General features: G+C 41.5%; 1 protein-coding gene across 1 annotated transcript; it reads left to right on the top strand.

Annotated features, from left to right (window-relative positions):
- Positions 1-512: 512 nt before the first annotated feature.
- T265_12804 (hypothetical protein) lies at positions 513-17,772 on the top strand (the record flags this gene model as incomplete). The annotated part of the gene is made up of 4 exons (XM_009165582.1): positions 513-662; positions 14,240-14,331; positions 16,813-17,001; positions 17,623-17,772. Coding segments are annotated over 4 exons (579 nt in total), but the record flags the coding sequence as incomplete, so codon positions are not given.
- Positions 17,773-19,691: the final 1,919 nt, after the last annotated feature.

Raw genomic sequence — 19,691 nt, 5'->3', positions numbered from 1 at the left:
CGTGATTCTGTCTGTGGGTGAAATTCACTTCCTGGTTTTTTAGGAAATGCAATGCACTTTTCTCCCATTGGTGTAAATCTGCATTGGATTTCTCAATAACGGAGTCGAAAAATCAAGGTGGGATTTGAGTTTTATTTCGTGCTCTTGCCTACGAACTTTGCTCGACGTTTCTGCTATACATAGTTCTGCACGGTTTTTCAGGAACGACCTGCGAACAACGGACTTTAATGGCATTATTTCAGTTAAACTTCACGCAGCGAACTCACACAACACTATGCGATAACATTAACCTGAAACGGTTTATTCTAAAGCATTTGACCGGTTATGTTCGATCCGCTTATTTTCACAGGATGGTCCAATAAGTAGCGTCCAATTGCAAGACGCACCGCCTCCGTCAATTTCAATACGATTAGTGATCTAGACGCAACCTTTTGGGGGATCAGTCACCTACGAAACGCAAGTCTCCAAATAAAGTGTATCAGCCAGCTAGCCTGTCTGATCATTCTCGGTGGATGTAGACGGACAGACCACTCGCAGACTGCTGAATCTATTTAGTCTACAGACGTTAAATCCAGTTGCCTTTCTCGAGATAGATCACACACGCACACACAGGATGAATTGCCTGCTACTGCTTTGCCTTTTAGCAATAGGTATACATAGCGGTAAGTTTGTGATGGATACATTCATTCTGTAGTTAATTATATTGTCTGACTCTTGTTTTATTTCGTTATAACCACCACTGTATCAGTATCACGTGTGTGTCCGAAATGCTTCGGACTTCGAGATTAGTATCAAGTTTACTTTACAAATTTTGTTGAGCAGCCTAAATATTAGGATATCCTGCCGTTCTGAGGACTATACGTTTTGCCACGAGTATTCTGCACTGGAAACTTGCTCGAAAATCTTTCGGTTATAGGCAAGGCAAAGGATAATTCTTGGTAAAGCGTTAGTCCATTAATTTATTGCTCAGTTCAGGTGTTTCAGGCTAATGAGAGAATTCTATTCAGCTACCATATCTGCATTCAACAAAACGTACGGTCCAAGAACAGTTACCTCCATTCTCCGTGTTCAGCCTTGTTTGACAGTTTGAAGAGCAGATATTGCTTCGCAGTCTGTGTGGGAGCGCTGTTGGTCGTTTTACATAGTAGAATAAACGATATTGCACGATTTCAAGGGATGATAAACTATTAGAGACTGTTGAGTATTGAGCAGTTTAACGGGAGAAAAACGACCAAAGTATTTACCCTCAATTTGTTCTATTCGCATGTGGACCAGCTGCCTAAAGGACACATTCCGTTCCGGTCCAGCAAACTTTACTATTTGGTCAACTGGCAAAAGGCCAGCCCCCCTCCCCCCTCCAAAAAAAACGGATCAGAGAGTTCGGGCAATTTGGACTTCATTGCTCTCCAATGAGGACCAACGTTCTCATCGAAACTAGGATAGACTAACCACCATTTGCTCTGGCAGCTATTTTTTGTCCAGTTACGGTAGGCTTGGATTCGAAGAAGCCAAGTTTGTCTCTACCGATTTCTTCCCAGGCGCATTCGTCATACGTCTGTTGAGTTTGACAAATAAAGCGCCGTCGCCAAAAAGCCCTTTTCTGGCTTGTGTTCAACTGGGTTCATTATAACGTCTACCACACATTTTGAGACCGACAAGAATGAACCTTGTTCCACTGATGCTACGTTCAGTTGCCGTGTCTTAAGCTCAGTCAGTCGAAGAAGCTCATTCATGTGGCCATAAATAGTCCACATCCTAAGAAGGTCACATAAGGAAAATTAAGTTTCTTCCCTCCTTCGAGGATCAAATGAAAAAAGGTTTCTTGAAAAAGCCTTCACGGATATCTGCTCGGGTATCTGCAATTGGTTAACGATTATCATCTTGGGGAAAAGGTTATCTTTGAGGAGGTCACATTAGTTTTCAATCGCTGCTTCCTGAAAATAGTTGTGCAGAACTTGGATATCTGAGTTCACGCACTCTTCAATCGTAGTGACAGAGGTAGGGCAAGATTATTTTGCCTCGAATACACGGCAAATTCGGTCTTTCCACTAAATTCTGTTTTATGGTGTCTTATACCAAACTAACAACTCCAATTTAAGGTTTTCAAGTGAGATTTTCAAGGTAAGCATGTACTTTCTGATGACACAAGCATCCATGAAAACCAAAATGTCAGGTGCAACCGGTTCACGCATCGGCTAAGAATTTCACCGGTACACATTATTGCAGGTGAAATTTCATCATTGTGCCATCGAATCATATTGAAGTGATTAGTGGTCAGTGTTTATCTACGAATCGCTATCACGGTAGATAATCTCCTTTACCTGCTTGAAACGTTTGAGGGCAACCAATAGAACAACCTAGAGGAAGGTGGGTACCCGAATATGCCTGACTTTTGAACCCCGGAGAATGTTTCAGAGTGCCTACCTCAGTTAGGGAATAAACACCTCTCACGGCCTGTCATATTCGTTGTTTACCGTGCCAATACCTTATGTTGAACGGGATTAGGGTGAACAGTATGATATATAACGTATGGCGTATAGAAAATTATCTGAGATTCATTCGGCTGTTATACAACGGTATGAATTCGAACCAGATCCCGTGGATTGGCCTCATTGGGATAAAATGCAATAATTATTTATCTTCACCGATTTCAATACGAAAATGCCGTGGCCAAATAAAACACAATAAGGACAGTTGGCATATATATATATATATATATATATATATATATATATATATATATATATACATGAATTGAATTCACAAGCATACGCTCTGAAACAAGGACCCTCCTGATTTTCTGTCAGATCTACTGTTCTGTAATTTCTAAAGGTAGGGCATTCGGCCGGAGACTACGTCTGCCTTTTTCATTAAATGGGACTTGTTACAACCTCGGACGTACGTAGTTATCACAGGTTGTGTTTCGATAAATTATGACACGAAAGACTGATAATGTAGCGGTACCGACGTGTAAGAAGCTAGACCGTCCAACTCAAATTATACAAGGCGTCTTCAAGGTATTTTCCAGTTATTTTTGCCTACGTTCGTCGCCATTAAGCCCATGGTCGTTGAACTTGTAATAACCTGCTCCTACTCTAGATGTTTACATGACTACTTTGGAAGAGAACACAACTGGCTGCGTCGGTGCGACGTATTATCACAGGCAAAACGGACCAAACAGTTTCCCATGAGTTGAGTACGCAAACTGGTGTGTTGAAAACAGCACAGTGTGAAGTCACTTCTAGTCTGCTAATGGTCATTATTGATATTCAAGCACAAATTAAGAACTGACAAATTACAGATAGGTTTTTACTCAAGTGAATTAGAGACTCTTCCATTGTTCAAATCTGTCGAAGCATGTACGAAACAAAAATTTTGGGAAGGAAAATATAAGGACTGTGTGGATTATAACAGGAGGTAGACCCCACCATTTACTGACCTTCTAGCCAGTTTACCAGAAAGGTCGATGGAAATCAAAAGCATAGATGTTGAAAAAATCTGGAGTCGACTCGCCTCAGATAATTCTTGAACTGAAGTTGATAATCGACCCTAATTTCGATAAGGACGTTAGACGGGTCCATTATCTAGACAAACTGGAATTTCTCAAATTAAGTCTATAAAAGGCAGAGCTACGTAGATACAGGTCAACAACAAAATACAAAACGGTGGCACACACACTACAAGTTAATCTAATTCTGGTGATATTTCAACAGATGATCGCTCAAAAACTTGTTAGGTTTTTTTACAACCAGGCAGCCCAGATTATTGTAAAACTCGGCTTGTATGATGAGGATGCTTTAGACTATACAGTTTTGTTGATTGTATATATAAATATACATATATAAAATCTGTGTGAACGAATGCGTGAGAAAGTTTTTATCCTGGCACTCTAAATACTAGCCCGTAATTTTCTCGCACAGTTGTTCAACTGAAACAGTTGATAGGCGTATAATAGAATGAAAAAGCTCTTTATCCCGTTGGAAGTCACTCACAAAATGAATTCAGTTCACTGCATTGGACGTGGGTTTTGGCATCATTTCACACAAAAGGACAGGTGCTTCGGCTAGGAAGGAGGTGTTAATTTCTGACAACTTCCATGAATTTCACTGATATCGAAGGACCAAATAATCTGTGGAACAAATGGGTCATATGTACTGGATAAATGCAGACGGGAAACGACTGCACACGGATATCATGAAGTCACAGTTGATAATAAACCAAGCGGTAAAAGCAGAATAGTTGATTCATCCTCAACTCGGCAGGTAAGATCATTCCAGAGTTTTCGCTAATATCAACCTCATTTCCAATATACGGTTGAGGATGCAAACTGATGTAGAGCAATTTAACGGTTGATATTATGATTATATGATTTCAAAAACATCCGCACTATTTAGCGCAAAATCCCTGCCTACGTGGAACAAGCCAAAAAACGTTGAACAAAGTTTAAATCAGAAGTCAGATATAAGTAACGACTCAATGGTCAAAACAGCTATTTCACCATTTGCTGCTGCTTCGGTCACCAAACAGGAACTCTCAGCGTGGTAGTATACATCTTTCAAAATTTTTCTCGGACTTGCAGACCAGTTGAAATCAAAGACGAAGGGGACCGTTTCTATATTTCATTGTAGTGAAACCCTAAAGGTGTGATTGTTTACCGACCTAGGTGTAAGCAATTGCCGAAACATTTGTTGGCGTTGCTTAGTGCGCAATTAAATTGTATTCTAAGTAATATTTAAGTATCAGTAGATAATCCAAGACAAAAAATGTGGAGGCTTGATCGAATTTCATGATCTTATTGCGCATTGTCGGGCAGTTAGAGACCGGGTTGAGACGTGAACCTCTCGGACCATGCGCGCACCAACCAGACCGGATGTCTGGTGAACTCGATTTGAGGTATGGTTCTCTTCCGCGTCAACTACCGGCAAGCAGTAACCTGAGTAGTGATAAGCGTTTCCATTCCTACATTAAATGCAGCCAGTTTGTATTGATTGGTATTCAGGAGATTCACAACTCATTTTGGTCGTCTATCCTTTCCGAGTCACTGTTAGCCAAAGTGTCACGTGCACAAAGTTTTAATGTACAAGGTCACCAGTGCAGTAGCTTTGGGCTGCACGTAGGGCAGTGTGAGCAATATCTGGAAATGGGTTTGTGTATACGCGCGTGCCCGACCATATACTCGGGAGCTGGTGTCCGTAAAACATTTTTGACAGCACTAGATAGGGTCAAAATATCTGCTAGCTATCACTTCAACCAAGCGGGAGTCGCCTCTACTGAGTTTGGTACGACTGCATTATGTAAATGACTCGGGGGCCCCAGTGAAATATAGGTTGTAATGTGTGCTGATCAAATACCAGCAGTTTGTACTGCTTATCTGAGTCATTTCGCCTACACTACCTCTAGACGGCAAGTGTTTCTGTCATCTGTGAGTCAAAAGGCTACTCTCGTTGCAACTTCTACTTGTCTGTTTAATCCACTACGACTGATAGATAGATTCTGGCTACAGTTTACTAACTATCGATCTACACGTCTATATGTTTTGAGTTCCATATTTGTAGTCTCAGAATATGTCTTCGAAATCTTGTTTTATGAGTTTGCATTAGTGAAGTGACACAACTTTCTTTTAACAAAGAATCCCGGCTAAATTTCTAATGCCCTTCATTTATCTGCATCTTAACCTTTCAACAACTTTACGCTGGTAATAAACAGATGTCTTTCTGTTGTTCTTTGTTGAAGCGGTGGCACACTTACATAAAATCTGGATGCTGTGCGGTCCTAATCTAAGTTCTAAGGACTTTTGGGCAAAATGGCCATTGAATTTCTGTGGATAAAAGAAGGACATATTTACACTGGGGGTATCACTTAGCACGCCGGGGCAAGGATGATAGAACGATGCCTCAGATGAGCGGAATTCTGGGATAATAGATATTGTTGCTGTATTCTACCGGCAAACGTATCTCTGTACAGATTTAGTTTAGTCAACTGTCGCTACATGGCACACAAATAGTCTTTTCACCGTAGCCGTTGGATTAATTAGCAAGACGTGTCCAAGCAGATGAAGGAAGAATGGTTCAGACGAAATTAACGTGTTCACAAGCGAGTCCTTGTGACCAGGCTCGATAATACACTCGGTCAAAATAGTTTCGCCATTTGTTTCACACTTTTAAGTAACCAATGGCTATGCTGGTCTAATGATGTCAAATTTAAGTGGCATTTTAAAGACCTTTTGGCCTTAAATTGATAGACCAAATGGCTCCCAAGGAAGCACGGGAAACGAATGAATAACTTCCTAACTATCGCTCCAGGAAAACAGTTTTTTCATTGGGATTACTACGCACGCTATCATCCACCATTTCCGCAACCCGCTTGTCTCATTGAAGTATCTACCAGAATACTAAAACCATTAGGATTTGGGTTTATTTCTAAAGGAAGCTCGCAATGCACCATCATAAACTTCCAAGTTTGTTTCCACACACAAAAACCTCCTCCCAGCCTCTTTCTCCATGACCAGCACATGCTGTGCAATTGACCTGCTGTGTAGTCTGCTTGGATCACATTCGCATACGTGACATTGTTCAGATAAGAATGTTGCTGCTGGCCAATAATAAAGTACTGTTGACGTATTTATCCCCAAAGTGAGGCATGGGTAACGTACGGCCGTAATGGTCGCCACTTTTATTCCAAATTCATGTTACTGTGTGTAGTCCAGTAGTATAGATTTTAATGACTCAAAGAAACCAAGTGGTGCGAGCGTCGGCCGTCAGAAGTAGCAGGACGATTTAGAGCAATCCAGTTATGATTATGAGCAGACACCCTAATAGACCAAGGACATATGTGGTAGCAGTAGCTGGAAAGTCTCACTGCTAACTATCAGGTGGTCATATGACTGTGTCCCGCTACATTGTCGGTGAAATTTACAAACCAACCATAATTCAAGTAATGGCCACGTAGACCACTTATTTCATCAGAGCGCAGTCATTCAAGGGTGTGTGATGAATGGTGGACCGGTCGAAAGTTGTTGCCCATGGAAGTTAGTTTCCGCCGGAATAAAACTCACAAAAGAACTACTGCAGTAGATTGGTCGTAGAAAATCCACTTTTTAATACTGATGGCATAGACTTACTCAAATAGGCAAAGCCGTTCGTTCAACAGTGCTTTGAGGATCAACAAGTTTCAGTCCATTCAGCAAACACACTGTTTTCCTGTTGTTGCAATGTATCCGTTAGCATTATTCATTCCTAATTTGAATTCTCTGACACACGCAATCTAATCAGCCAGGAGGAATCTGTGAATCCCTAGACTTTTCAGCATTTTATCGACGCGTGCATGTGGGCACCGGTGCTGATCTGTGAGAAGGAATCCACGAACATATCGCTGGGCTTTTATACACAATAAGACCGACATAGATACTGTGGACTGTTCATGACCTTCAGTAACAACTTGCTGACGTCACACACGGGTAAACTTGAAGCTCCTAGTCAACGAGGGTATTTGACCAAACTGAGCACTTGTTGAAATACTGTGTTGTTTCTTCTAAGAGAAGTTTCAAAAGGCCTCTTTAGATGGGTTGTTGATCCCGATGCCAACATTTTGAGTGGAACGAAAGCGTGCCTGGTTCATCTTCTAAGATTTCATCCTCTTACTGTCAGATGCAATTCTTTAGACTACTGTTTCAGCTATCAAGTGACCAGCTATATTAACTACTCTTGCATGTGCCTGACCTTGATGCACTGCATCCGGTTTCTCAAAGTTGGGTTGGCATCTGCACTGGGAGGATGATAATCTACTTATATGGTAAGAGTAGTACACTGGTCGGACATGTTTCAAGGTAACTGTGATATCAAGAAAACGGACTAAATAATTCTTATAAATATTTACTTTTTACTTCTCTTCACTTACTTTAAGTATAAACCACTGTGATCGTCATTCGTTCAATTTGCCAAACAACTGCCCAGCGCCATTCTTCAGTCAGTACGAAGAGGATTACTCACGGAATATTAAATCGATTTGTTCGAAAAAAAAGCATTTTGGGTGGGTATGACAATTTCAGAAAGTGAGAGTGTGACATCAGTTTTTGGAATATCAGGTCTGCATGTTAGAATGAGCACAATATTTGTCGTGTGAGCAACCAACCCAAATACAACAATCGTCCAGAAGTTTTCAACTTCCATTTACTTCGAATTCAAAAAAGCGTAAAAAGAGCATAATCCCATCATGAAGTGCGTTTTTATCTTTATAAAGGATACAACAAAATCATATCCGGTCACTTTTAGGTTTCCACTTCCTGTTCAAAACTCAAAGGTTTAGACTGTCTTGAACAGGAATCAGAAATGGTGAATGGGTTCCTGGCCGACCGACAGCTTTTGCTGTTCTGGAATTAACTAGACTAAGAGGAAAGGATTACTTCTCACACATTCAAAGGTTTATTGGACCATAAACGGATAATCTCGTAAAATTTAAGAGCAGCGTTTTGTCAACACATGCGTGAAATATGGTGTTTAAATGAGTTATAAAATTGATTGAAATTCCGGAACTAGATCGATCTGATGGGCAAGACCGGCAGTGAGTTTCAAAAGGACTTGGTAAACACTCCATAGTTTTAACGTTTCGCCCTTGTCACAAAAGCTTCATCAGGCCAAGTGAGAAGGTCACTAAGTTGGCCAGTTTTAGGGCAGACACTAAGGCGTTTTCATAGTGGTGAACTAGATCAGTGTTCAGTATGAATTTGCGACTCTCAGTTAGTGTGAATGCCAAAATGGATCCGGGGAGTTTCAAGTTAGTTCCGATCGGGTTTGGTTCCTTAATCTTCCACTTCAGAGCGCTTCAAATGATGGTTCGCCGCGGATGGCACTAGTAGAATTCGTCAGTCTTTCTAAGCTTGTGAGTGTTGCGCCAGTTTAGTTGTGGGAGGTAAGGTGGGTAAGGTTAAGTGGAATTCAGTCATAAGCTACTTCATCTGATGACTCATCTTGGATTATAATCGCACACCACCACATGTCAGCTCACCTGATCTAAAACCATTATCAACACGCTTGCCAGTTCTACGCCTTCAATTACATCGTCGCTGAGATGTTTGGTGAGTTACGCCGCCTCGGCCATTGGTCTCTGTGACCTGGACCGTAGTCCTCGCCTCAAAGCCTCAACGTTTTCTAAATCCGTTTCGTATCCTGCGTCCAGTGCATGTTCCGACATTGTTGAGTCTTTCAATAACGCTCGATATTCGTCTGCATTTCTCAGCGGCCCGTATATTTTTCCCACATGATCTCCGATTCCGGTGTGAAGTTCTCTGACCGTCTGTCCTATATAAACATCAGTGCGGTCGTTTCACTTGATTTTGTAGACGAACTCCCTGGTTCTGTTTGCCGGGAGATGATCCTTCAATTACACCAGCGCAGAGCACAGAGCGCTCGCCCTCTACAAATCTACTCTTAACCGTGTTTAGAATCCTTCGAGGAACCTCCAAAGTCTCTGGTCTATATGGAATGACAACAGTCCCAGTCCATCCCCTGTTGAGCTTCGCCACCAGTACCAATGCCCTTAACGAACCACAGTTCAACGATTCATATAAGTGTTGGTTTTCTAAGAATATAAGGGTCACAGAGAACAGTCCGGTGAATAATGAGGTCCCAATATAATGATGGTAATCACAGAACTAGAGCATCTCTAGGAAGTTCGTTTTGATCATTCCTTGTGATACGAAAGTGACCACTGAAACCTGCCTCAGTTGCCTAACAAAGTGACTCTTTACGACAAACTTTTCTGATGGTTAAAGCTGGTCTTTATTGAGCAGAAGATGTTATAAAGGAGAGTTGAAACATCACTGCACTGTCCTTAGTGTTTCACTGTCTTATTATTAATATTTGGTATCTCTGTCTTCTTACTTACACGCATTGCCGACAGAAGATATTCTCTCCTTACTTCTAATCTCGACTACTTAGACTGTTCACAGTGAGTAGTAGTCTTCTGAAGGCTATAGCCCTGCATTTTCTATATGCTATTCTAATTTGTGGATGAGTTTTCAGACATCACGGAAGTCAAGGTTGTCGGATCCGAAAACAACAATTAGTTCGTCAGATCGTCGTTTGTGAAGACCTCGGTAGTTTGCTACTGTGTCAATAACAGTCTCTGTGAAGGCTAAATGGAGCTGCCTTCAATCTGATTTTTTTTACCGTGAAATAATTTGGGTCTGACACCGCCTGAGTAGAATGCCCTATTTACACATCAGTCTCATTGTGGCTGCAAGGAATACGCCCTTGAATAAAAATGTCATCATCAGATGTCATCTGTGAACAATTTGTGACGATGCCAGCTGAAGTACCGGCCTATAATGATGTGAATTTGATGAGGTACTGTCACGTTTTGCAAGTTATCCGGGACCACCATCACAAAAACTTTTTTTCGATGTGACAATATAATATACTCGTTGTTGCATGTGTGGCGGTGACCCCTATGGTAGTATCAACGTGATGTTTTACACAGAAAACACTGGTCGATAGGTAAAAGGGGTAATAAAACAGTAAAATGACGCCATGTTGGTTCGTGTGAGTTTTACTTTTCTCAGGATTGATGTAATTGGTCTAGCTTGAGAACGTCTGTCAAACTGATTCCAGTGCCATATCTGGGATATCTTCTCAACTAAAAAATGAAGCGGTCCTTTCGGAACACAGTCATTTGAAGAACATCGCGACTTAAGATTTGCTCGTAGTTTCCTCGACGTCCACATACAGAACCACCAGGGAATACACGAAGGATCGCCTCTTGATTACTAGAGTTATATGCGAGTGATGTTAAGTTTTGTCCTGCTTACTAAAACCATTTCGCTTGTGTTCAACAATATATTTGAAATGTCATCGTTCGTGAACGGTATATATGTAATAAGGTCTTTGATTGCTGACTGGATGTGTCCTTATTGTCAGCGAACAGTTTTGACAGCCCTGGCTTCTTTCGGCGCATGGCTTCATACTTAAACATCCAGTGCGTAACGAACACAAGAACTCCTTACCATAGACGAGTATTTGGCACCCCTGGGTCATAACACAATAACATGATTTGAATCGCAATACCAGTCTTCGTGTGATCAGTTCTGAAAGGGTATGATTTTGGGGAAATAACCTGGCTGCATTAAAGCAACTGTTACAGATCTAGCTTTTTTGGCACTGAATATCCATCAGTGCTCACTGGTCCTGCAGTTTATCAGCTACGCAAAACTCTTTCCTTTATAACGATGCAAGGTTTCTTCCATTCGTTTTCGCTTTATACTTGAGGCATATTTGTACCAGGTAGTAATCTCACATGTCTGATAAAGTTTAGGGAGGTCACGTGGGTGTAGAATTTCGCCTCTTAGCGATGTAGGCTAATGAGGGGTTTCGGTGGAATAATAGTACTGAAAATACCGGAACTAGAAGGTTGATGAGGTCCTATGGTTAGCGCCATCAGGATACGGACCCCCTTGAGATTCCTTTGCCAAGATATTGATATTGCTTTATACAAATAGTATGGAAGCACTTACAAATTCCATCATTCATGTCAACTCAAAAATAAGTTCCGTACAGAACTCTGCTCAAGTCAGACACTGGGGCTGGACGCATGTGATCAATCTCATACAAGGTACGTTGAAGCTGTTGAACGGCTTGATCAAAGAAATAATATAAAAACGATAAAAAAGTCGTTAAATATATTTGCGACAAAAGCTCAAGGCAACCTCCGTGGTTTATACTATGCGGGTTATGAGGTACTCTCTCGGGTCTTAATTCCATCAGTTCCAGCATGCAGTACCAGTCAAATGAATCAGGTTATCTCATGCGCTCTTTAAATACGAATACTGCAGTTGCGGAAGGAGGCGTGGACAAATGTGAATGCAGTGTTTCCACTGGAGTGGGGCACTCCTGAGTTGTATTTTGAATCTACAGTTTGCCTTTGACTGCGAACGTCAAGTAAGTCCTGGATACATTTCTCAGTAAGGCCATAAAAATGATAGTTGCAATGAAACAGGCTCAAACTGGCCAACTGACCGTCGCACGTGGTCTTTTTTTAAGTTACCGTCATCTTATCAACCTCTCACATTAAACAGTTTTATGCAGGCCACTCACGTTCCAGTGCCACCAAAGTCCGTTAAGGTACATGTTGAGACACGGTTGCTTAGCTATTTACCACACTTCCATGCTGTTGGCGCCAAAATCCAGGCAAACTCCTCTTTGGGGGTTGGGATGACCATTTTCCCTTGAAGTGCAGACTTTAAATCGGCCTTACAAAATTCACCGGAAAGTATACATGTAAGAAGAACAGCCCGCAAGACCCAGTAGAAATTTTGAAGATGTTGACTGTACTACTTACAAATAAGCACCGTCGTTTTGGAGCCATTAGAAAGCAAATCTTACGTAGCGTGCCTGCTCGGATGTGGGTGACCATGGGTCGTCGAATGAATAGTTACTTTCTAATCTACTACTCATAAGGTTGCTGAAAATCCGTCGACAGCCCACGACCGGTTGTGCCCTTCTTGGGGCTCATCAGATAGGTGCAAGCATCGGGTTTCCGTCAACCTTATGTTCTACTTGAAAACAAATTACACGGAATTAGCGAATATACACTCATTTGCAAACTGATTTGGTTCTTTCGAGTAGAACATAAGTAGAACAAGTAGAACATTATGTTGACAGAGACCCGGGGACTGCGCCTACCTGGTGAGGCCCAAAAAGGGCGAAACCAGTCGGGGGCTGTCGGCGGATTTTCAGCAACCTTATGAGTAGTACATTACAAAGATATACATGTATCGCGATATTTCAAATATCGTAGCGACTGAAATATGGGGCGGTCTGGTGCAGCACATTCACTTGCCTGAGAACATCATAAGCGAGAGATTCAGCTGGGTTCCAGGCGAGTCTCTCGAAAAAACCAAATTAGTTTGCAGATGAGTGTATATCCGCCAATACTTACTTTCATTTTTTCATTCCTTTATGCGATAAGTAAATCCTTCCACTTGACATGTAAAGCTGCATGTGCATATGTGATTTCTTGTGTAATGAACGAGTGCGCTGAGTGCGAGCTATCTAAATAACTTGGTGAGTTTACGATAAACCGCAAACTTTTGGCTTGGTGAATCTTTCAAAATCTGCCTAACCAATCTATTGAATAAATTGTTTTGGCAAAATACCTTAGCTGGCTGTACTTCGAACAACACACCTTCCTCTCCTTCTACGGCAGCCAGACTGAAAAAATGGCTTCATATATCACAGCCAAACCGATGTGAAAGTGTTTGGTAACTAGCGAAATAGCAACAGTACAATAAGATTTTTCGACTGTTTGTAGGTGGGTAGTAGGTGAGAGTCGGAGTTAATTGGTACTTTCGCAAAGCATTTGATTTATAAAACACAAGTGGTGTTCAGAATCCTCTGCAACCATTAACCAGTGAGTAGACGAGGAGCAACCGTCCGATTAGTGCTGAAAAATTACGGAAAGCTTTCTACCCAGCCTTTGATAAGCGACAGTCATCCAGGCATGATTCAAGAAACATTATCTATTCTTCATATTGCGGTTTATTTCACGCAACCTTAAAGTGAAAGATGACTTTTCTGACACTTGCTAGTCTGACTGAGCCAATACATGATGAGTAACAGGTATGCAAGTTGTCAGTCGCACCAAGAGAAATATGTTCAATGGTCTTTTCGTGATGAGTGGATCCGGATATATTCATTAAAATGCACTAGAAGCTAATACACTTAATAGTGAACAACAGAATTCTAAAGCTTAATAAAGGATCTACCAAGGTGACTTCTTCATAGTCATAAAGCATTTGAAAGGCATTTCGTATTCGTTGTGAGTAGCGTTCCGATTTTTTAAACACCTTATCAAAATTAACCATAAAGCAGCAAGCATACGGAAACGCTATTTTTAAAACATCAAGTAATAGGTCATGTCTATCTCAAAAATGATTACAAAGCCCAGGGCGTCATCGCTTTCCATCTACAAGGTTCCATCAAGATGATATTCCTCAAAAGAGAAGGCAGGTTCCAGTGGGTCCCAAGATGGGCAACCTTTTAGAAAAGCACCCCATGGAATGTTCCACGTGTTCGACTTCAGTTAAGGTCCTATTTAGGGCGGGGTTCTTCAAGTGGGAATACTGCATTCGTAATGACAACTATTCAAAAATACAGAAGTGGGATTTACTCGAACAGGTACTCCACGAATGACACGGTAATACCTTTCCATTAGCCTCCATTAACTTTTGTTCCCCGATCGTTTTTAGCTGCTGCAATCAAGTGTTACTCGTGTGCAAACTGCCCGATCCCATGGAATCCAAGAGGGGTTGAGTCTAAAGATAAATGCACCTACTGTATGGTAAGTTCATCCATTTTTATACACATTTGTGACCAGTAAAAGCTGAAAAAGTTAGGAACTCTGGTGCATTCTGAATATATGGGTGTAGTACAGAAGCAAATTGGAACGAAATGTGTTTCCCAAAACCCTCTTTTACCAAGAATTCCAAGCCCCAAAAGGGCACCTTATGGTGGATCATACCTTTATGCGGCCACCTGACATTGTCCATTGGAGATCATGCTCTTGGTAGCTGATAGCTCAGTTGAGCTTTAGGGTAAACATTTGTTTTCAGTAACTTGCAACAGACATTTAGCTGCCTGAGTTTAGAAAGACGAGTTTCACATCAAATGATGGAAGAGGCTACTGTCGCTGTTTCATCTTGCTACACAACTTGACTCCAAGTAGACGGAAACAGTTACACAGCAAAATGATAAACCGCAAAATAAGTGGAGCCGAACTTGTCCAAACGATAGGCCGGTTTCGACACAACACAGATGATAAAAACTGGTTTGACAGTGCCACCATAGACCCTTAGTGAAGCATTCAAATGAAGAACACAAACAATGAAATTATATACCCTTAGGAATGTGCAAATTTCTTTCATACGGGGACGTTTTGTTTGACAGCTTCGCTAAATTCCTTAAACGCGGCACATTAAGTTCACTGCAACGAATGGCCCAATCATTTACCTTCTCTGTCGAATTGTATGTTCAGATTTTTTTCACAAGTCACTACGTTAAATTCCTCAGACTCGCAAATGAGTACACGGGAAGCACTCATACTGATTCCATGCTTATAAAAGGGAACAAGGGCACTTTGTCCTTTAATGACAATATCTTCGTATGAATGGCGTTCTTTACCTTTGCTACCGCAATTGTGTAATCTGTTTTGGCTGGTTTCAGTAGTACTACAATCGACAACAACTGTGCTGGGGAAATTCAATGTCATCTTTTTACAGTACTTCCTGATTCATACGCATTCATTCTTGTAGCGAGTTCTCTTTTCTATGTTCCACTTTCTCTTCGTAAAGCAAACCACTGTTGGCGGCAACAAGGATCGCTGCAATCGAGGGTAAACTTCTAAGCAAGAACGCATCTTAAAAAGTGGTTCGGAATTTCGTCTATTTTTCGAATACATTTCTAAAACAAGACCCTGGCTGTGGAAGGTTGGCTAATGTCGATCGATCTTATATGCCAAGACAAAACCCCCACATTTCTGAGTGGGCACTAGTCTTATGTGGGCTTTCAGCGTCAAGCGAGAGAATTCCAAAGCTCATAATCAAGGGAACATTTAGCCTTGTCAAGTGGCCTACGAGCAGTTGGGTGCAGCGCATACTTGACAGCGGTCTCTGCGAGTAATTAATGCAGGCATGAAGCTTTATATTTTTTGAGTGCTAATTTGTCGCTCGGTTTCTCATGGTCAAGAGGTAAACCAGGAGGTTACCGGTTTAGAGTGTCTTGGAGATGTCCGAAACGATGTGCGGTTCTATCTAGCCTTCTATCATCAACTGATGTCACCTGTGGAATAAAAACTTAATGGAGATTGGTGATCTGCCGCAAACGTCGTTAATTTTACCATCATAATGGACCAATTGCATCCCCACGTTGCGCTAATGGCACAGTCTTTCTGCCATACCGTCTCATAATGTGTCATAGTTTTCTGCGCATATCGCTTTTGACTGTGTCAGTCATGGCTGGGTGTTGAAGATCCAGACTTGGCATTTAAGGCTAATGTAATTCAAGTGAACTTATGCATGCTCTGACCGCATCAGACTTACCATTCGAAATGCATTTGCACAGTAGATAACTAGTGAATGAGTTTTCCTTGCCAAAATATTTTACTCCTGGTGTTTCATGAAGAAGGAAATTACCGCGGCGTTGAATAAAATATCACCCGAATTAATTGACTCGTGTTCCTAGTGATGCGGATCTATTGGGAGAGAGCACCGGGGTCCGAGATTAGGACCACTATTTTAGTTCACTGTACCGGCTTGGGAACACCACTGTAAACTGTACGATTCGAAGGAACAGTGATATTCGATAATATAGTTATGAATGGTAAAGTTTTTCACGACGCATGGAGCGTGAAAAAGAGTCTTTTGTCTGACGGGGAGAAACTTTCATGTTAGTCAGCTTAGGCGAAGTTTTAACAAAGTCACAGTGGATGAGACTTTTTGTGGTTCCAACATGATTTGTGACTGCTCCAGTAAGCTAACGGGTTAGCAAGTTTCGCTAATGCAAACAAGAAACAAAACATGTTGGACTAGCATAGATTTTTATGTGATGTCATCAGCTCCTCAGTTAGTGCCATAAAAGAGATAATGGAGGTGGAAGTTAGAAACGGTGGCCCGAAGAAGCCGCCCATTCCTCATAAGAACTGAAATTCCTCACATATTTTTCAATGTATTTTGAATTCGCTATCAGATGAAAGTGACGGTGGGCTTTGAACGACTATACTTCTGAGTATGTGCCAAATGAACGACCGCGTTCTTTTTCCTTCCAGAGTGTGCAGACAAAAATCAGCGATATGGTAAAACACGTGGCCAAGTCATGCGTCAACACTTGTGTTGAAAGCGACACTCTGATGAATGGGAATGGTTTGCTTACCGAATGCTGTAAAACGGACCTTTGCAACAAGGGTCATCAGCGTACATTCGGTCCAATGTTACTAATCCTAACTGGAACGGCTGCGGTACTCGGTTTTTGGTGATAAGCTACATTACTTTTGCATCTGCAAATCATCAACATAAGCATAAGACTGATTGATATACCGCTAAAAGATTATAAAACGTTTTATTCTTGAATGCTAGCTTGTGTACGCTTAGTTTCATCCAAACTTCTGCTCATTCCGCCGATATCGTGTGTGCAACTTGCCAACTTATGCCATATATATATTACTCCACTTCTCACCAGTCATTAGAATTAGATTTCTTTTGATGTTATCAATAAAATCCGTTTGTGTCGATTCTGGTTTGAATCTTATTTTGACTATTGCGGGTACAGTCACATTAGTCGGCAGATGAATTTCAATGTTGGTGAGCTACTGACCACCAAGGGAAGTAGTTGATATTTGTTTTCTGCCCAAACTTTCCGAAATCATTTGGAAGATTTGCTTATGCTTGCCGGAACACCAGTAAAGTTTATTAGTTAATACGCTTTCCAAACGGAAAACTTTCGTAAACTTGGAACGTGACCCACTGGACCTCCGCTGGGTGACAGATCTGGATTTGTGAGTCCGAATATGGATGGACAGTTGAAGCGCCGCTTGCAACCAGTGGGTTCTGAAACTAGATTCCATATATATTTTTGTAAGGTTGCTGAAAACTCCTCGACAGCCCACGACCGGTTTCGCCCTCCTTGGGACTCATCAGGTAGGCGCAGTCCCCGAGTTTCCGTCAACCCCATGTTCTACTTGAAACCAAATTGCACGAAATTAGCGAATATACACTCATCGGCAAACTAATTTGTTTTTTTTCGAGAGACACCTGGAACCCATCTTAATCTCTCCGTTTTGATGATTTCAGGCAGCTGAATGTGCTGCACCAGGCCGCCTCATGTTTCATTCGCTACGATGTTCGAGATATCGGGATACATACATATTTTTGTAATGCTGAAACCTCCTCGACAGCCCACGACCGGTTTCACCTTTCTTGGGGCGAAACCCTTCAGGTAGGCGCAGTCTCCGAGTTTCCGTCAACCTTATGTTCTACTTGAAAACAAATAGCACCGAATTGCCTGAAAACATCAAAACCGAGAGATTCAGCTGGGTTCCAGGTGAATCTCCCGAAAAACCAAATTAGGTTGCAAATGAGTGTATATTCGCCAGATTCCATATAATTTAGAAATTTCAGGTGAATCCAATCGATTACTCGCTTGGCCTACTTGTCACTACCTTTTCCATTCCTATCCTCTTAGAAAATAGCTTGAAGTTGTTGCGGAACTATAAGAAAAACAGCCTGCGAAATAGTTGGTTGTGGTTTTGAGCATTTAATACTGAAGTTTGATGTAAAAAAAACCGTGTTGGAGACGCACACTCGGTGAAGCATGTATTAGATGGGTTCAAAATATTCTTTTCATTGTGGAAGATTCATCTAAATTCAATAGCCTGACGCAGGGGCAAGAAGAACCAGTTCACAGCAACCTCAAGGTGACCTCCGGGAGAAAGTCGGTAAAAGTAAGATGCCGGAATATGAATCACGAGGAAGCAATGGCCTATTAGTGAACCTACAGAATCCAGTAAAAATAATCATCCAGAAAGGGTAGATTTTCCTCCGGTGACTATCATTGTCATATATCCATAACGGTTGCACGGACGTGCGGAAACAAACACGCTAGTCCGTTGTGAATGCTGATCGTTGGTAAAGGACCAACTGAAGTAAACAATTCGACACCATAACGGTCGGAAGCTGGAACAACCGAATTGAGATTCCTTTGACCAATAAAAACGTCGGCTAGGATTTTCTCAAATACGATGTTCCGCAACTTGTGTATCTGATGCAGACAAATGAGCAGTCACTGGTGGGTTGAGTAATGTTGTTCCGAAGAAATACTTCTGAATTCCTGCAATACATGCTCACTTTGAGTGTGTCGAGTTACTGATTGGTACGATCTGTCCGTTATTTCGGCCGGCAGTTGACCATGAGTTGGCGTGACATAACAGCAGACTATTTTGTGTCGACGTATCTGAATAAAGGTACTTCTTAGGCATCAATGAGAGGTATGGAGTTGGATGCCTGCATTCTCTCGACGGATTTTTAGCAACCTTATGAGTAGTACATTACAAAGATATACATGTATCGTGATATTTCAAATATCGTAGCGACTGAAATATGAGGCGGCCTAGTGCAGCACATTGAATTCCCTGAGAACATCATAAGGGAGAGATTCAGCTGGGTTCCAGGTGAGTCTCTCGAAAAAAACAAAATTAGTTTGCAAATGAATGTATATTCGCTTGCATTCTCCAGTTTACTCCTTGTAGTGGTGACTGCATAAAGTGGTGAGTAAAAGATCGCGTCAACTTGGAGCTGGCCACCATTTTATTTCATCAGTGTGGAAAGCCATATCCGTAATTAAAAGTCCGAAGTAAAACCTCGTAACCGGATAACTTCGAAATCCGTCAAAATGGAAAATAAGTTGACCACTAAATTTCTGGAGAAACATCAAATCACCTGGCCTGAAGTGGCCTTGAAGGTCAATGGCGTTTACACCAGACTGGTTAATTTTCTGGTTTCACGAGTATCCCAAGTTTGCTTATTTAGTTTGTAATCATAGGCCTTACCTCATAGTCGGTTATCTGGCGACTGCATTTTTCCTCTCTCGAATGTTCAAAATGAATGTAAGCACTTACCACTTCTAGGAGAAACAGCGATTTTCCGACCTCCT

Source organism: Opisthorchis viverrini, assembly GCF_000715545.1.
Source record: "Opisthorchis viverrini unplaced genomic scaffold opera_v5_16, whole genome shotgun sequence".
NCBI lineage: Eukaryota > Metazoa > Platyhelminthes > Trematoda > Opisthorchiida > Opisthorchiidae > Opisthorchis > Opisthorchis viverrini.
This window is presented reverse-complemented; position numbering and strand designations above follow the sequence as displayed.